The 18481-nt window shown below is 38.0% G+C and overlaps 2 protein-coding genes across 2 annotated transcripts in view; both read right to left on the reverse strand.

Annotated features, from left to right (window-relative positions):
• Positions 1 to 2466: 2466 nt before the first annotated feature.
• Positions 2467 to 11240, reverse strand: lpar3 (lysophosphatidic acid receptor 3). The gene is made up of 3 exons (XM_008408024.2): positions 10879 to 11240; positions 9560 to 10308; positions 2467 to 5017 (listed from the first exon to the last, which is right to left on the reverse strand). Exons 2-3 carry the CDS (start codon positions 10293 to 10295, stop codon positions 4689 to 4691), a joined length of 1065 nt encoding a protein of 354 aa, XP_008406246.1. The 5' UTR covers positions 10296 to 10308; positions 10879 to 11240; the 3' UTR covers positions 2467 to 4688.
• A 1089-nt stretch (positions 11241 to 12329) lies between these two features.
• The window catches only part of mcoln2 (mucolipin TRP cation channel 2), a 20552-nt gene continuing 14400 nt past the window's right edge, over positions 12330 to 18481 (reverse strand). The window contains exon 9 of the mRNA XM_008408126.2: positions 12330 to 12789. Coding sequence (XP_008406348.1) covers positions 12753 to 12789 — 37 coding nt within the window. The 3' untranslated portion in view covers positions 12330 to 12752. The remainder of the gene's footprint in view (positions 12790 to 18481) is intronic.

Here is an 18481-nt window from a genome sequence, read left to right on the forward strand (position 1 = left end):
ATTTTCCAGATCTGATCCACTTATTTGAAATTAAGTTGCATCATTATTCATCGTAACCAGTGGTTGCTTCAGCATATTTTACATGTGAAGTTCCAGAAAGTGTTTTTTTTTTTTTCTATTTTTGCTTTCATGCAATTGTGGTAGAGACAGAAACAGACCGGATACGGTAAGATAAAGTTTTGATAGTGTTTCATGTTGAGAATTGCAGTTCCTGAGTCCAGTTCTGTTCGTAAACAGGCCACAGAACAAAAGCAGAGCCAAAAAATAAGCATAAATTGAAGGTAGCTGGAATGGTTCTCCTGTTCCTTGAATAAGTTTCTCATTCAAATAAAATAAAAGGGCTTCTTCAGTTCTGAACAATCTGATGAACAGAAGTAACATTTTGGAGGAAATGTCTACATTTGCTTTATAAACAAGATAAAAAATCTGTTTGTCTTTTGTCTAAGTGATTAAAATGGCCATGTCCTCGTGACTGAGAGTCTACACCGACATACCCAGGTCAAAAGTAAGGTGTGTCTTATCAGTTTATCTAAAGCTGGTTTTGAAGTCTTTATTTTCCATACCTTTTGGCCTTCTTCCTCCTGAATATCCCCTTATCCCACGGGTGTCCAAAGTCAGTTCTCAAGGGTCACTGTCCTACATATTTCAGTTCGCTCCCTGGTTAAACAGGTAGTAATGCTGTGTTCCAGTTGTACTCAGAACTGGAAAATTCCGACTTTCCCAGAAGGAAAAATCAACTGGAATGCCCCATGAGTCTGACTAACCCCAGCTGTGACTTGAGATATGGCAGTATGGTGGAAACGTGTTTATTTGACCAGACACACATCTAAAATCAATGTTGAATGTGGCCTCTGCAACTCTAAACTGAACAAATGAAAAGTTCTGTTTGCATTGCAAACGATCTTTATGGGCGTCGCCATGTTGAAATTGTAACTACTTCTCTGGAGTGACGTCAAACTCGGCCTCAAGTTCCAACTTCCCAGGAAACCAGAACGGCATTACTGACTCCTCAGCAGAGAAACAAACCATCAAGTGATGAAGATGTGTTGAACCAGGGAATAAAACTGAAACATGGGGGACAGCAGTCCTTGAGGACTGAAGTACAAGTGCAAGAAGATTATCAGCAACTTTACAAGCTGGTTTGAGGCCAATAACCTTCACATCAACCAAGACAATGGAGACGGTGACAGACATCACCAGTGAACCAGAGATTATGGAAGGGTAGAGGTACCTGGACTGGCAACCCAAATTCTCTGGASAAGGAGGGACAAAGTCGCCCCCATCRTCTGAGATCTGCATCTGCAGTGTTTCATGCTGCACTTTGGRACAGAAAGAGAYTCAATAAACTGGATAGGAGAGGAGAGCCAGCTCGGTCCTGGATCAGCCTGTGGATCCCACTGAGGTGGGATGACATTCATCATGGAGAAGATGTCTCAGCCCCTCCATGCCAGTGTGTGAGCTGAGCTCAGATCGTTTAGCAGCAGGCTGCAGCATCCACAGTGTAAACCTGAGAACTTCTGGAGATATTTCATCCCCTCCGCCATCAGACTTTTCATTAATGACGTGCAATAAATCACATGTGCTCTTTAGTTACCTTCATGTGAGCACAGCAACGTTTTGCAAAGAACATCCAAAATATAGTCTGTAATTATTTGTTCTTTATTATAAAATCTACCGGATTTTCGGGTTTCTATTTAATTTTATGCTATCTGCAAGTAGTTTATTAATACACAGTTGTTAATATTTTTTCATATTTTTAGCAGTTACTGAACTGTTGTAACAAGTGAATTTCCCCACTGTGGGATTCATAAAACATTTCTATTGTATTCAGTTCTTTCCATATTCCTCCTTTACCCTTTCCAAACAGTTCCTTTAAATTTCAATCTCATAATTTAAACGCTCGCATCGTGTTGATCAAGTTWAATCTTCCTTCAGTTAACGACGCTGTGACCATTCGTTTATAATGTTTGCATTGCAGTGAACATTTGCAATTACCTTTATGGTGGCTAGAGTTCATGTTTGTTGATGTTGTATTTTGTTTCTTTACTTAGGTAATTATAAAATTTATTAGAGTGATTACTAGTGAGTTAGTTATTGATTCTAAATGTGACTTATAAAAAGATCATTTGTGATTCTCAGTTGGAGTGTCAACATTGGGGTTCTGAGAATAATTATCATAATACATAATTGTAACTTTAAATGACTTTTGACTCTTTATAGTTTCCTAAGCCAAGTAGGGAGCGCCCTGGATTACTTAAATAAACATTTTTCTTTTCACTAATCACCATTGAATAATTTCTTACTGACTRTGCTCTGTGTAATACTCCTGGTTTCTAATCTAARCAAGACTTTGTTGGATTGAGTTAAAACAAGATGTTCTGAACAGACTGGTAGTGAACTCGTCTGAACTAAATGTCTCATCAAAACTTTTATTTGCAATAAACTCAACTGAATAAGCAACCGGACTCACAATTTGCACAAACTTTAATTGTCCCTTTTAAACGTGAAGAGGGTGTTGTGTATGATAATAGCAGATATTAGCAACAGCATTACTTGGCAAGAGAAAAATTTTTATCTTCATCACATGAAACAAAATCAAATGATAGTTTGATCAATGACACTCAAATAGCACACGATTCCTCTAGTAATGGGTAGAAAAAGGTAGAAAGGACAAAGACAATTTTACAGTGTAAATAAATGTAATAGTTGCCAAAATCTCAGTCTGTTTATAAAAGACTTAGTCCAGATTAGAAGTACATTGGACAAATAAACCACTTTCAGAAATGAGCTGATTTGTAAATCCACATTTTAATGTCAAACAAGGGAATTRTTTGAAATGTTTAAAAAGCTAACATTAATACATCGGCAGGTTCTTTTCTCATAATCAATTCTCTCGAAGTATTTTTTTTCTTTTTTTTTGCTAATAGAATAGAATGTACATTAAGGCAATTGTCTCATTTTGAGTACATTAGACAATAAAACATAAAAACCAATGTTATCCATACCTCTACATTTCAGATCCTCAGGTTGTGTGGCCTTAATATTTTAGATGCATCCTTCCTTTAACAGAGGTCATTATGAACCCCAGCATGGATTCATGTTCATTCAAGATCATGAAGGCAGGACAAGGAAAACATCTAAATGAAGACAATCATTTTATTCCACTAATCTACAGCACAGGCATGCATGGCGTGTTCTAGTCTTCAGGTCAATTACTCATTTATATGGTAGAAAATACAAATTCAGGCTATAAAAAAGTAGGCCARAAGCCAGGAGGAGCAGTTCTGCATAATATGACGTCCCAGGTGAGCTCTGCTTCTTCTGCACCCTGTAAATAAATAATAGTTGCTCTTGGAGCAACAAGTGACTACATACAGCTTGTTTCATTTACCCTTTAATGCTGAAATGTCATTCTTTCTATAAGACACTAAATGTTGGCATTCAGGAGATTTCTTTCTACTTCTACATGAAATCATTTTTTTATAAACGAAGCACAGTTCAAAGTGAAAGGTTTCACACGAAGGAATAATCAGAGAAGTTATGCAAGACAGTTGATGATTTGACAAGTCCAACGGTCAAAGTGCATGAGCATGAGTAATCTCCGCTTAATTATTGGAGCTTCAAATCTTTCAACCGAGCAGTTTTACAAAGCTGAAGTCAAAGAAAGATTCAAAAAGCTTTGATGATGAAGGGTTTCCTTACAGCAGCGCTGGCAAAAATACATTTAGCGAAAAGTCAGTTGAACTCTGCTGCGGGTTTAGCGACGTGGTCAGCTTGCAGTGGTTTGTGCAACTGTCTGTGTGGAGAGGGATTCACTGTCTTATCCTCCTCAATGCTAAAAACAAACAGTATCTGCTGAATCTATAGCTGGAATCCAGTGTGCTGCAGAGAGGTGAGGCAGATTTTTTTTTTTAAATGGTGCAGAAAAGCATGTTTGTCTTCATCAGGTTCTTAACAGGAAGTTTCAGTTTCCATGAGTAATAAAAAAAAGAGGAGATGGATTGGGTCTGAACAACAAGATCTGATCAAGAGGTATAAAATGGGTATTTAAGAAAAATCTTCTTATTCTATGTTCAAGTACAGTTTCTTTACAGCAGTTTACAGTCGTTTACACAAACACATAACTTTAAAATGCAGCCCTGCCCAAGCATATTTAATTCAAAATCCTCCATTATAGTTTTTAAACTACACATGCAGTAAAAAAAAAAAAAATCTATTTACAACAAATATCAACAAACGCCTAATACAAACTACATCCTGCTTCGTACAACTTTTACACTTCAGGGTTCAAAATGTTTTGAATGCAGCTACTTCATCAATCACTGCGGCGCAGTGTCACCCTCTCTCAGGATGAGTCAGAGACCTGATGACACTGACAGAAAACAGGATGAAACTGGAATGAATCTCCCATTACACACGGATGGGAGTAATGTGCCCAAATGGATGAAACTCTAGTAAAACCGGACATCTTTACAGCCATTAGAGAATTTAGTGGTGCGTAAAGTTATCTTATCTCTTTTCATTTGACCAGATGGTCTGCAGCGTCTCTTCAAGAAAACTTTTTCAAGCTGAGGAAAACCCATGGAGAACCGCTACAGATAAACTGTCCGAGTCGGCAGAGTCTCCACAACGCTTCCGTGTGTACAACGGGGAGAGCAGTTCTGCAAAAGCCACCACAAGACGATGTTTCACGAATCGAGCGATCCATTGTCATCACTTTTTCTTTCCTCTGAGGCCGGCGGACTCGTGCTCGCGTCCTGACTGGAGCCCAGCGGCTTGGCGTTGGCGCGCGTCGACCGCTGTCGCCGCGTGCCGTTTCCAATGCAGCGCATGAGGTTTTTGAACGTTGTCCACATCTCCTCGTCCTTGTAGGAGTAAATGCAGGGGTTCATGACGGAGTTGGCAACAGCCAGAAGCAGCATCAAGCTCTTYAGTTTCTGCAGCTTACAGTCCTCACATTTCAGGCCGTCCAAGAGCATGACAATAAGACCCGGGGTCCAGCAGACCACAAAGGCTCCTGAAGACAGAAACAAAAATTATTATCATAAATGTGTGCAAGTCGTAAATTCTACATTTCCTGCAGTTGTGATAATGTAATGTAGTTTCGCAATTCATACATCTCTGAGTGAAGAAAAGAACTGTTTTCTGCATGCATTTTTTAACTTCCACAAGTAACTCAAACAAATAACGAAATATGAAAAGCAACTGAAATATTAGTCAGTTCAAAGAGGGAATTAAAACTCTAAAACACAGCATAAAGGAACAGAAATAGACAGTTTTTGTCAAATATGCAGAAGTGGTGCTTCATAATGTACCGGGAGCCGTCACAAGTCATTGATTGTAGAGTTTTAATTGCTTTTGTTTGACATATTTCTTCCTAAACAGAATGATTTTATCAATGCCAGGAGTCACTAAAAAATATTTTTTGCAACATATTCAAGCTGAAGTAAACACTTTCTGAAAATCAAAGATCCACAGAGAAAATGGGTGAAGACAGGAACGATTTATTTTCTCATTGGACCAAGTCCAATTAGTGATCAGATGGCCCGAAAATAAATGTCCAATCTTTTCTTCCATATCAGTGAATTCATCATGAGACTGACAAAAACACTCTTCAGTGTGAAAGATTTATGCTGGAGGAATTTAGCTAATTTCAGTATCACTGAGAGAGATAAATATTTCACTTCAGAGGAAGAGCAAAATGTGTTAGGGATTCCTGAAAAGGAAAGTGCGCTTTCTGTGAAGGGATATCTGCTTTTTTGGGCTGATAGAGGAAAGATTGCTCTGATTTATCCTCCAAGTTTTCAGACTCCAAATATTAAGGATCATGCTGGAATTGGACATGTTGGCCGCCTTTGAAAATCTTGCAGGGAATGCACATTTAGTAATGCTTACAGCATGAAGTGTACTAATTGATGCTAATGACAGGTTAATAAAATGTTTAAACTCTGTTATGTTGGTTTTATTTCTGAAATAATAGTGAAATACTGTTTAGCTGCAGAGATAAGTTCATTTTATTCTCTCAAACACAAAATGCAACAGAAATTAGGTAGAAATTTAAAAATCATCTATCACCTAGAAAGGCTTTTTGGGCACTTGTACGCCTGAGTGATAAACAATTTTACATTATTCTAATTTAATTGGGCTTAGCTAATAATCTGAGAAGTGCTGTAATACTTTTTAGTTGGATTTTGTTTGTAACTTTGAGCTGTACTTAGGACATAAAGGCTTCATTTTGATATGAACATTTGACTCAGTTCAATTTTACATTTAAAAAATTGTTATTTATAGGTGTTCTAAAGGAATCAATCTGCTAAAATCTAAACTAATCTACCAGATCTTTACAAAATATGCTGATGGGAATCTGGACACAAAACCTCTGATTGATGCTTCTCAGTGATGCACAAAACAATCTTCTGCCCCGTCTGTGTGCAATGCAAACATGCACGCTAGTTTTTCTGCAATCCTACACTCCCCTTTTGTAAGGAAAACCTCCTTATCTTTCTGTAACATTATTGCAGCTCATCCCTTCTGAAGAACTATGAAAAAAAAGGTGTGTCCTGGTTTGCAACTAATCTCCTTATTCAGACTCTCTCGGCCTTTAACTCGCCATGCCACTGGAAAAGCAAATTAGACATTTGCTCCAAGCATGTTGGGACACAAGTTGCAGAGGGAGGAAGCTGCAGGCGGTGACTTGTCTGCACTACCAACATTTCTGTAAATATACAGATGCAGGGCGCTGCTGCAGCTCACTTTGCTTTGTTTGCTTCTGCACATGTGGAGTCAGACATAGGAGACCAAGAAGGACCATTAAAGTTGAGCTTTTACATTTGAAAAGTACGTTTAGGCGAGATAAACCAAAGTTTTGCTTCGTTTTGATTGCCTAAGACTAAAACGGTGACCTTCATTGAGAGTCCATGAACAGAATGAGTCGCKTGTTTGAAAGTGGGCTTGGCTCTTCCTTAAAACTCTGACAAAAGGAAGGTTATTTTTTTACGGACATGTTCTGAGCGCTTGTTGCTTTCATTATTTATAAAACTGATAGTTGAACAAGTCGAGCTGAAGTTTACATTTTACAAGTCCAACCTTTCCAACTATTTCCATCTACTTAATAGAGTTTAAAGCATATGTGCCAGATCAGAGTCATTAGGAGGTTGTAGAAATGCACTGTAGAAGTGTCCTGCTCCAGAGTTGTACATGGTGTTGATTTCCAGGTACCTTCATTCATTTCAGTCTACTACGAACAAAGCCGGCAAGGTTCACCTGACTGAACTGGTTTCTCCAGTTGGTCAAAAGACTTTAAGTTGGGAACAAAAGTTTTTACTACTCTCTTCTCCTCTTTTTTTTCTTTATTGTAATATCTGTCTATTAGTAAGATCTGGAGTTGCACACAGGTAATTTAGGAAATCAAATTATTTATTAAATGTTACGCTGTATTGAAATGATGCAATGAGCAAAGTTTATTTTAGACAGAAGTCAAGGCTGCTAAGTCACGCACACACAAACTTCTACAGAGTAGCATCTGAAAACAATTGCCAGAGTCTTGAAGTATAACTTTTGCTTTTCTTGGAGTTGGGGACGTTCGCTGAAGGCCAATGTGTTGTGGCCGACAGCTGGCCACACAGGCCGTGCAGCAGCGCGCTTGCACGGAGGATAATTACATGGCAGCTTGAAATAAAGGGTGTATAGAGGCAAACAGCTCTTATGTACCATACAGTACGGTATGGAGCCATGTGGACGGAAGAAGAGGACGGCCCAAATTACAGAGCGTTTTCTGCGGAGGAGACACAACAACCATCTCATGTATGTTTTCATTTGGATGAAACCTGAAAATGTTGAGAAAAAACTATTTCACCAAGGCAAATGAAGTTTGCTTCAGATTTCAAACAACTGGAACTAACACTGAAAAAAAGACGAATCCAAGCTAATAAATGTCACAACAGTTTGCACTCCAGTCTAGCTGGGTTCGTTTTAAGCAAATCTGATCCCTGAATTCCTTTTGTCTGGTCTGTGCCACACAAAGACGGCTTCATCTTTGTGACTTATCAAAGTCAGTGCATGACTTTGATAAGTCATGCACTGAACCGAGGCAGCGCTGCAGTAATGGCGTAGCCGTGTGTGCTTTGGATGCGGGTGAATCAGGGGCGCGGCACGTAACAGGGTCTGTTTGTTATATGGCCTGTTGAAGTCCTGCTGTGCCAGCTGGAGATCAAACCTGGGCCTAACATACACATCAGAACTCTTCAATTACTTTCACTCTTTGTTTTGTAGTACACGACTAAAAATGTAACTAAACCAGTTAGTGGTTCACATTGATGTCATTAAAACTCAATTAGTTTGTTTGTATCTGAAAAATTTTGCAAGGCTGCTTTACTTTTTTGTTAGGAGATATTCATTCATACTGAGTAAGAAAATATATTTTTTTAAAATACTGTAAAGAGATGTTATGAAGAGTTAAAAGGAGGGATGTGTAACTCCGGTCTTCAAGGCTAGCTGTCCTGAAACTTTTGGATGCATCCCTGCAGAATCAGCAGACAGATTTAGCAAAACTTGCTCACATGCCAAGGAGGTAAACCAGCCTCTTGACTCAGGTGTGTTGGAGGAGGAAGGCACCAAAAAGTTGCAGGACACGACACCTGAGGACCTCAATTGCAGATCCCTGGTTTAGAGTTTTAATTTGAGGTACTGGGATCAGATTATACACTGTTCTTATCTTACTTCCAGTAGATAATTCAACTGGAATTATAATCTAGCATAAATCCAGATTAGTTTGTTGTAGATGCTGGAAATAATAGTTTATCTGACCAAACCAGATCTCTATTGTCCTAAAACAACTCCAGTTTCAGCAATATCATGTGGGTGTATCTAAACACCCACATGCTTAAAATCATCACCATGTTTTCATTCAGTGGTTATTTACATTGAAACTAACATATGTCTATACATTATATGGACCTAGGAAGAGACTTAACAGGTTATCTACTGCAGGAAAAATAAATCTGGAGTTAGACMTAGGCCTGCCACAATAAATCAATTAATTGCATGATAAATTAAAAGAAACACAATAATTTTCATTCGTTTGATTTATCATTTTTCTCTTTTCTTTGTCTTTTTTTTTTTTTTACCAAAAACTGAATGCTAAAAGTCTTCAGTTTGGTGTTTTGGCAGCTGTTTTGGCAGCTGCCAAAACATCTGCCAAGTCTATGAAGTCTATGTAGATAATTTTGTCTACATAGACTTCATAATTCATTTTATTAGTTGCTTCAGTTGTTTTCTTTATTTATTTTTGGATACTTAGAATGTCTTCCAGTTCTGGTCTGTAAATGTTAATTAGAATTTAAAGGTTATTGATCCTCGAGAATGTTTTCTTGCATTATTACTATTACATTGCTTGACAACGGCCTCAAAACAGCAATATTATCATTTATCGCAATAAGTTCTGGGACAATTTATCGTCTAGCAAAATGTGTTATCGTGACGGGCCCTTCTAAAAGAATCCCATTTCAAAAATCCCAACTATTCCAATAAACCCGGGGCCTCTTTCCTGAGCAGCACTTACCGAGCACAGCCATGACCGTCTTGATGAGCTTGATAGGCGTCCTTTTGCGGTTGAGGGAACTGGAGGTGTGTGACATCAGCATCGTTGTCTTCCTCTTGACGTACGCGTAGATCCTCATGTAGATTGCCACCATGGCAACAAAAATAATCAGGTTGGAAACCGACCAGAAAATCAAGTAGCTCCTGCTAAAGATGGGAGCCATCGCCGAGCAACTGTCCAGGCTACAGATGCAGTTCCAGCCCATGCTGGGCACCGCCCCCATGAAGATAGAGATGCTCCACACCAGAACGATCAACAAGATCACCCTTCTCTTGGTCAGGTTGCTGTGGACTTTCCAGTTCATTACAGAGATGTAGCGCTCCAGCGCAATGACGAGAAGATTGGCCAGAGACGCCGACAGACTGACATCCAGAAGTCCTTGGCGGAAAAAGTACTCGCGAATAGTCAGCGTTGGCGACACATCACCCGTGTTGAACATGAGGTACACGTACGCTATGCCCGCCAGGAAGTCMGAGGCAGCGAGGTTGGCAAGAAGGTAGTAGAAGGGGTAGTGAAACCTCTTGTTGGTTATTACAGCAGCAATTACCATGGAGTTAGCGACCAGGATGAAGATGCAGAAGGTGGAGCCGACCACTTGGACCGTGATGAGCATGGTGCTGTTCAAGCCTTGTCTCTTACCGACTTTGTCGTAGAAGAACTGCATGCTCTCATTATAATAACAGTTATTCTGAGCCATTTTGTAGAGCGATCTGGAAAAGGAAAAGTAGAATAATAAATAAAGAGATGACAAATACGGACTCAGTAAGAACATTTCKGCGGTTTATGATGACTGAATAACGCGTGTTTAGTGTAGAACAGAAGTTGAGACTGCTTATATTAGACAATTAAAAAATTCAGCTGATGAATCCCGCACTTGAGGAATTCAGGCAACAGGATAGATCATCGGGTTATCAGCCGAATGTGCTGCAACAGATTTGACAAGAAAAGCTGATGTGTCTAATTAGTAAAGTTTGACAAGATAATTACTTCTACCGTTTCATAGAGAATGAAACCCGGCTGGCATGTCCGCATCTTGCTGAAAACGCATTTCAAGCTGACAGCCATAATCAAACACAAGGTTTGTTACGCAACTTTACAGCTATTTGTCCGGTCAGGTCTATTAAACCCGGTTAAAGGGGGAGAAATCCAACCAGAACCAAAAATATTTAAGAAAACAAGAAAAAGATTGTTCTTTTTTTTTTTCCTTTTTTTTTTTTTTTTTTTTGTAAACTACAGCGCAGTTAAACAACGAGAAATACAATTAAAACAGGTGGGTTTACCTGTGGACGGACCGAGGTATGGGTAAGTGCGTTGCGCTAGTAGAGTCAGAGTTGCGAAACCTGCTGTGCTGTGTGATTAAGCATTGCAGCACAGTTGTTCCTGGCAGCTGTACACAGCGGGAAGTTACAGCAGTCAACCTCAGGAGTACAACGGAGACAGAGCAGCCGGAGTCTTTACTTTAAAGCTGCCTTCAGCCCGCTGACGCGGAGGGCGTGGCCCACCCACACGTTCAGCTGAATTCCCCTACACTACGACATGCTGACCGGTTCACTCACGCAACCGAGACTTAAATGTTTTTTTTTTGTTTTGTTTTGGGGTTTTTTTAATTCGGAAAAAAAAAATCAATAATTATCTTCAAATTAATTTCCTAATATGTTTCTTTAATATGCCTTGTTGACCAACTACAACATGAGCACAAAGACTTTAGGGGAGTAGTTAGTCCCGTTTGGCTAAGATTTTTATGTTTTTTTTAAGTGGTGGTATTATGTGGAAGATGTAAGTATTAAAGTTTTCTACATGTTTTCCTGGGTTGACAGGACAAAAGGACACACTTCTTGTCCTTTAATTTCTTATTATGTTCGGGGGTTTTTTGTCTGGTTTGCAGATGTTGGTAAGAAAAAAAATATGACTGCGTAATAAACACACTATGCCAGTTTTGGTGACTAATTTAGTGGGCCATCAAGCCTCGCTCAGTGCAAATTGAATTGGGGACCCACCATCTACCAATGCACCCCACTTTGAAATACTTTATTTGCACATACTGAGCCAACAATAACCTGCCTGGACAGTTATTTATTAAATAAAAGGCACTTGAATTAAAAAAAATATTTTGTAAGGTGAAAGTTGTAAATACATCAGGCCAAAAGGTGGATATTTCTTCATTCGTACATGGAAAGCATTTGAGTTCTCTTTGAGAGGCAGCTCACATGCAAGAACAGAAATGAATGAAAACGGCAACAAATACTTGTTTTATTAATTTAAATCAAGATGTCATGCTTCAAATCCTTCTTAAATGTGCTGGAGTGAAATTTAAAGTTGCTTGAAACCCTCAACTTTTATAAACCAAGGTTCAGAGAGAAATGTGAGAATTTGAAAGCTTAAATTCATCATGTTTCACATCAAAAGCCTCTGAACATTATCAGAGTTTACCCCCTTTCCTTTTTCCTCATTTTAATTACAGCCTTTTACAAAATGTATTCAATTAGCCCCGCCCCAAGATCCCAGAGCAATTTTTGCAAAGAAATAAAATCCCCCATTAATGCAAAGACTATTAAGCATTTTCACAAGCACTTTTACTCAGCACGGTTAAGTTATGACCGTCAGTCAAAAAGGACATTCATGTTTCTACTTGCATGTTTGTGCTCCAAGCTGTAAAGTCATTTTATGCAAATACTTCCTTAAAAGCCTGTGGCTGTTTATGCAATTTATTTATACAAGAAAAACACATGTATAAGTTTTATAGCAAAATTTTATTCAACATTTGAATAATTTACATCCTGCCCTGCACAGGATCCATTTTTGCAATGCCCTGAAAACAGTTCTTTGGCCTTGAAGTGCCCGTGGAGACCTAAAAAAAAAAAAGGCCCAGTAAACTTTTACGCCATACCCTGAAATACAGTGGAATCTGCTACTATATTAAATAATTCATCTCAGTTCCAGGTCAGAGTCCAGATTTGTGTTTTCTGTTACACTTTATTGGATATTTTAGCCCTGAACTCGACATGTGCCTGGATTTCTATTTTTTTGTTCCCTTTTTTTTTTCTTTCTTTTTTTTAAAGGCAGCAACGTTTGAACTCTGAGACTGCCTCAGAGAAGGAACGTCCTGGTTCCAGAAACTTCCAAAAAAGCAGCTCTCCTGGAAGTGGGCCTGCCTTCAGCTTATTAGTATGACATCATCAGGTGGTGGAGCCCTGCAGAGAGGAAACAAAGACAAAAAAAAGAAGACATGATGCAACCTATTTCGTGTGAAAGAACCGTTTGAATATCAACTGCATGAAATGAATAATGATTAATGATTAAAATCATTACTTTCAGAAATCATCATTTTCATTCATTCCAAGGGTATGAGTCACCAAAGGTAGATCTCCAGATTATTTTTAAAAAACAAAAACACATTTTAATTATAATCATGTCCACAGTTACACACTCTGAGGCAGTGTTCAGTACTGCAGGCTCACACAGTTGCAGCAACACACACGTTTCACAAATGTTCGTGACTCGTGGTCGTGACTGACGTCTTCAACAGAGCTGTGTAACAGCACAGCTCTGCATGAGCAAACTGCAGGCTGCATGTTGGACAAGTCTTTAATTCGATGAGAGTGTGATAAACAATCGTCCACTGATTTACTACACAGCACACTCTAGTGTTAGGTGGCTCGTAACTTCAGCCTGAGCTTGACGGCTTACAAGATTTGAAAAATGTGATCATTTATTGAGTCCAAACAGCTGCACATGTGCAAATACGTGCAGAGGGTGAATAGGCAAACATGACAGGTTCTGTTTAAAGCTTTGAAAGTGAGCATCGACAGAAATCCTAATAACTTCATATCAGACAGAAAGATACAATTTTTTTTAAAACTACATTTTAATACAATTAAACAGAATTGAGCAGTTATGTTGCCTTCAAATGGACTAGGTTATTTATTACCCTTAGTTCTTTGTTTAATCTTAAAAAAAAATCCCAACTATATTTTGCCAGGTTTAATTTGTTAGTCTCCTAACTTCAGCTTTGTCCATTTTCTTCCAACCATAAAACTTATGGAAGCAACACAAATTAATCAGATTTTTAACAATATATATAGTTCACCTAAGTTAGTTTAAAATAATCTGATTATCCCACAAAGTGAAGACTTGTTTAATCCACTCTGACCCAGCTCCTATACTAAAAAGACTTATTTAGCTGTCAGAAAGCAACAGAATTTTTGCACCACAGGTTGTAAATGTCTTAGTCTCATTTAGAAAGTGAGGCGGAATTAGCAGTGGGTTTTTAATACCGCACAGAAATGAGTGTGCAAAAATGGTTAGTGGTGAACCTTACTGGATCTGTGCTTGCATCACCAAGTCAACCCAAAAATGACAGATGGCAAAATACACTTCACTCAGAAGTTTTAGTCTTTTTAAATCGATCAAAATATCTGCTCACTATACTAAAACAGAATAACAAATCCAGAAAGGTGAACGAGAGTTTTATAAAATAATGATTACTGCGCTTTCGCTAAATGCACACGTCTTCCTTAGCCACAGCCTTTTATCATTTCCTAACAACGTTAGTCCTTCTGAATACACCTCAGGCCAGAACTGCCCACAAGAGACTCAGGAAGTCCTATGAGTATGTTGCACTAAAGTTGTCATAAAAGATATCACAATTCAAAAAATAAGCTGCTTGTTCAAACTGCTCTGGTACTCACATCAGTGTTTGGCAGGTAGTTCRTACCAAAAGGTTACTACAGATCATTGATTGGAGGTTTGGAGCCATCATAGAGAGTCTTTCTATTCCTAGATATTCTACTGCCTTGTGGATTTGTCAGATACAAATCAAGCAGCATTGAGCAAATATATTTCAAGTGGGGTAGGATTAGATAAGAAAAATAAATAAATATGAATTTTGCCAAGAGTAGATTTCAAAAACATAAAAAAGCATCTCGGATGCACACAGGAAATCCTACTGCAAAGTCAAAGAGAAATATAAAAACAAAGGTTCGCACAACCAGGCTTCATAGTATTCCATGATTGTTCTTTTTTTARTGCAGCTGGAACAAAATATGTTTTATCATTTATTTCATAATTTTTTAGCTATGAAAAAGGGGAATTTTGTCCAAGACCAGTCATACTCATGCCACTGACCTACTCAGCCTCTCACTTCCACAAACATCCACATTTCAAGTATGTGTTTGTTCTCCAGGGAGGAACAAGTCTTCTGAAAAACAAAACTCAAAGCTTTTGACCAAGAGGYTTCTGTGCACAACACCACATCCTCTTTTCCATTAAGCACTCACTTTTTAGCTTCTTCTTTTTTTTATTTTTTATTTGGCACCAGTTGCTTTTATTGAACAGTAAATTGAAAAGAAATGGGGTGGAGAAACGGGGGGAAGACCTGCAGCAAACGGTCCGAGACCAGGAATAGATTGCACCCCGAGGGTCAACAGAGGAGAAATAGCTTTCATCACAAAACCAACCTTTTWTATTTGCCGTTTTTTTGTCTTCATATTTTTTTGTTATTGTTGTTTTGACAAAAATAGATGCCTCTACATCCCCGTATCTGCTACAATTCTTGATTAAGTCAGAAAACTAAATAAATACTTTCAGACATACCAGAATATGCCAAGATTCTGTGAAAAAAAGCATCAAGTAGAACTAAAGCTGTGTGTTTGTTGGGTTCTGTTTAAATGTAAAAATCACTAGAACTGTAAGGTGGACTCCTAATTTTTAAAGTTTCCCTCCATCACATCACATATTGTCTTTGAATAAAAATGGAAACTTGAAAGATCAATTTAAAAAAAGGCAGATCCTTGCATTTAAACTTCCATCTTAAACCAGAATAAATGATAAATGCTCATGATAAACGAGTCCCATCATCAGCAGGTCAAACAAAAAAAAGAAAAGAAAAGCTAACTAAATTCAGATCATATTTCATCCTGTGAGACGTTGCCATGTTTCCTCATCTCATCTATTCCCACACATTAAGACAAACGTACTCCGAAGATCAATTTAGTGAGTAGCAAGATGGCAACTGTCTCCAATTATACAGTCTGCAATTTGTCTTGGGTACTAATGACACAGCTTACTCCATAATTGAGTTGCACTACTCAGTCTTACATAATTGCTCCGTTACTGAAACTACACTTTAACCACTTAAGATCCAGAGCAGGAAACCCTAAATGGCCCAGAAATGGATCACAGCTCTAATAGGTCCAGGAAAAACAAATGAATTACAGGTTTGAGCACAAGAGTCTGGTGAGAGAAACCTTATTGTGGTGATGCAGAACTTTCCACAAGTATTGGCAAAAAATAAATAAAAAAACATTAAAATAAATKAGCTCTATGTTGCAATGGTGTAATCTTCTATGGTGACATTTATTGAGTGAAGGCAGAGGAAACCGCACATTAGGAGCAAACGTCCTTTTTAAAAAAAAATAAAAAAATAGTCAAAAATATTTGGCATCCATAACAACTGATCTGTTGGTCAATTCTGTACTTTAAGTTGATCGGCGTCAATTTCTAGACAGTTTTAAATGGAAACCATATCCCTAKGTATGGTATTGCACAGGTCACCATTTCTCTATCTCAACACTTGGTATTAAATAAAAAGGTTAAAASCACAAACTATGAAAAACAATGCTGGAGGAGAACCTGGTTTCATTGTGCCATCACGTAGTAGGACGAATAAGGAAGTTGTTTGGAGAACTGCAACAACAAGTGGCATCTTGGGGGGTTACCAAGTTGCCATAGCAACAAAAGGGTAAGATTTTACACACATATTTTCCAGGGGTGGCAATTACAATGAAGGGTGTGTTAAAGAACATCTTTTCAAACAGATCAGTGTTTTAGCYAAGTCTTTCAGTTCCATATCAGATGTTATTTTGAAATTATGCGAGTTCATATGACATAGCRAAAGATGAAAATACGCCATGRAAGTGATACTTTAACACTAAATCTGTTGTAGCTGAAATTAAGTTTTTACCATGAACTTTCATTTAACATGTCTCAATCGAGTCCAATTTAGGCAAAAACAAGGTACACATTTAGAGAAAATGTGAACTTTTATCTTATTTTAAGCAATTTTAAAGTCAATAATCCAACTACAGTTTCCAGCACTTTCAGGACTTTAAACATTCAGCCACTTTAAAATCTTGAACACATCACAATAAAATTAAAAACATATTTTTTTTAATAAGTTTTTAAAACAACACATTTACTKTTTAAAAAAGGATTTACTTTTAAAAAGTTTCTACACTATTATTTGGTGTAGAATAGTATAGAAGCTACACTATTATAGTGTAGTTTCTGATTTCGTTGAAACATTTTCAATGCATCCAGCACTCTTTAAAGGTCTAACTGTCTGTTCTATCATACGTTTATTTTACTCACAAAGCACGTTTTATGAATATAAACTTAAATAGAATAATAATGAACCGTTTTATCACTGCAAAAAGTGGCACTGTGGCTCCTTGAGTTGAGTCCATAAAGAGTGAATGGCTAAGAGGCAGACATGRCTCAAATGCGATGTGGTGACCAAGACAATAAAACACCAGTCATTACTTTGTTAGGAAATTGTCATGTCATCTGATTACAAAAGAGATAAAAAAGAAGAAGAAGAAGCATTTCTACTAGATTAAACTAGACACACMAGGGAGATTCTATTGCATYATCTTCCACATTAAAGCTAATGAGTAACTTTAAACCATAGATCGTTCAGAAGTCTTCCCACCAAACCACACTATGCTAAGAAACTGCTTCTGACTCTAGTCCAGCTCCAGTGAGAGAGCAGAGATTGTTTTTTTTAAAGGTAATGTACCGAGGAGAGGAGGTGGGGGACAGAGCGATGGTCTTCCTACTTTTCAGGATGCAGCTTCTCTGTGATCAGTCCATCACTGGGTGTGTCTGCATAGTTCCCACCACTAATTTCATTCCTCTCAGTCCAAGTAAGGCCACAAGCCAATCCACAATGTGGAGGAAACATCGCTGTTGGCGGAAGATAGGGATCGACTCATTGGAAAGGAATGCACATTTAAAAAAAAACAAAAAAAAACCAAGAGTGTTACATGTCTCGTTGGCAGCAACAAGATAAAACGTATGCAAATTGAGCTGCTAATTAAATCTACTAGCAGTGTTATTTCATAGCACAGTGGAGTTGGGACTGGCAAAAAGAAAACCTGACAGCAAGTTATTAAAATCTGAACAAAAAAAAAAAAGGTTTCGATTAATGACAAACCATAAACTGCAGCTATCTGTATAATACATTGATTTGTTCGGCTTAGGTTGCTCTCCTAACACTTCAGTGTTAAACTTATCACTGTTGGTGTTGCGGTGGCACAGGGGTAAAGCACAACCCACATAAGGAGGCCATAGGCCTTGATGCGGCCGTCACGGGTTCWAATCCTGGCCTGATGACCTGCATGTCTTCCTCTCATTACCCACCTTCCTGTCTGACTACTCAAATAAAAGCCACTAGACCAGCAATGTCAAACTCAGTTACATTTTGGACCATATCAAAACTCTGAATGTTCTTAAAGAGCTGGTTGTGCCCAAATGGGTTGATAAAACTCATTAAAGTGTTAAAAAAATAAGAAATGGCTGTTTATTTGGTTTTTGTTTTAATTAAATATTGAACATCTTTTCACAGTGATCAGTCCCTTCAGGACTTTTGATTGTTTTTTGCATTTTTTTCCCAATCAAAATCACAAATTTTGTGGCGCTAATTTAGGAGTATGTATAATAAATTTTTCTGATATTTGCGCTAATGTGTGAGGTTAAATGTGTATTTTTATTACTCATCGTATCAGTCACAAACTATAACTTTACATAAAGCAAGGCTGAGGCAACAGTCACTACGCTTTTGACCAGTTTTGAGAAGAATTTTTAGTAAAATCAATAAAAATGTTG

This window comes from Poecilia reticulata, linkage group LG4 (assembly GCF_000633615.1).
Source record: "Poecilia reticulata strain Guanapo linkage group LG4, Guppy_female_1.0+MT, whole genome shotgun sequence".
Taxonomy (NCBI): domain Eukaryota; kingdom Metazoa; phylum Chordata; class Actinopteri; order Cyprinodontiformes; family Poeciliidae; genus Poecilia; species Poecilia reticulata.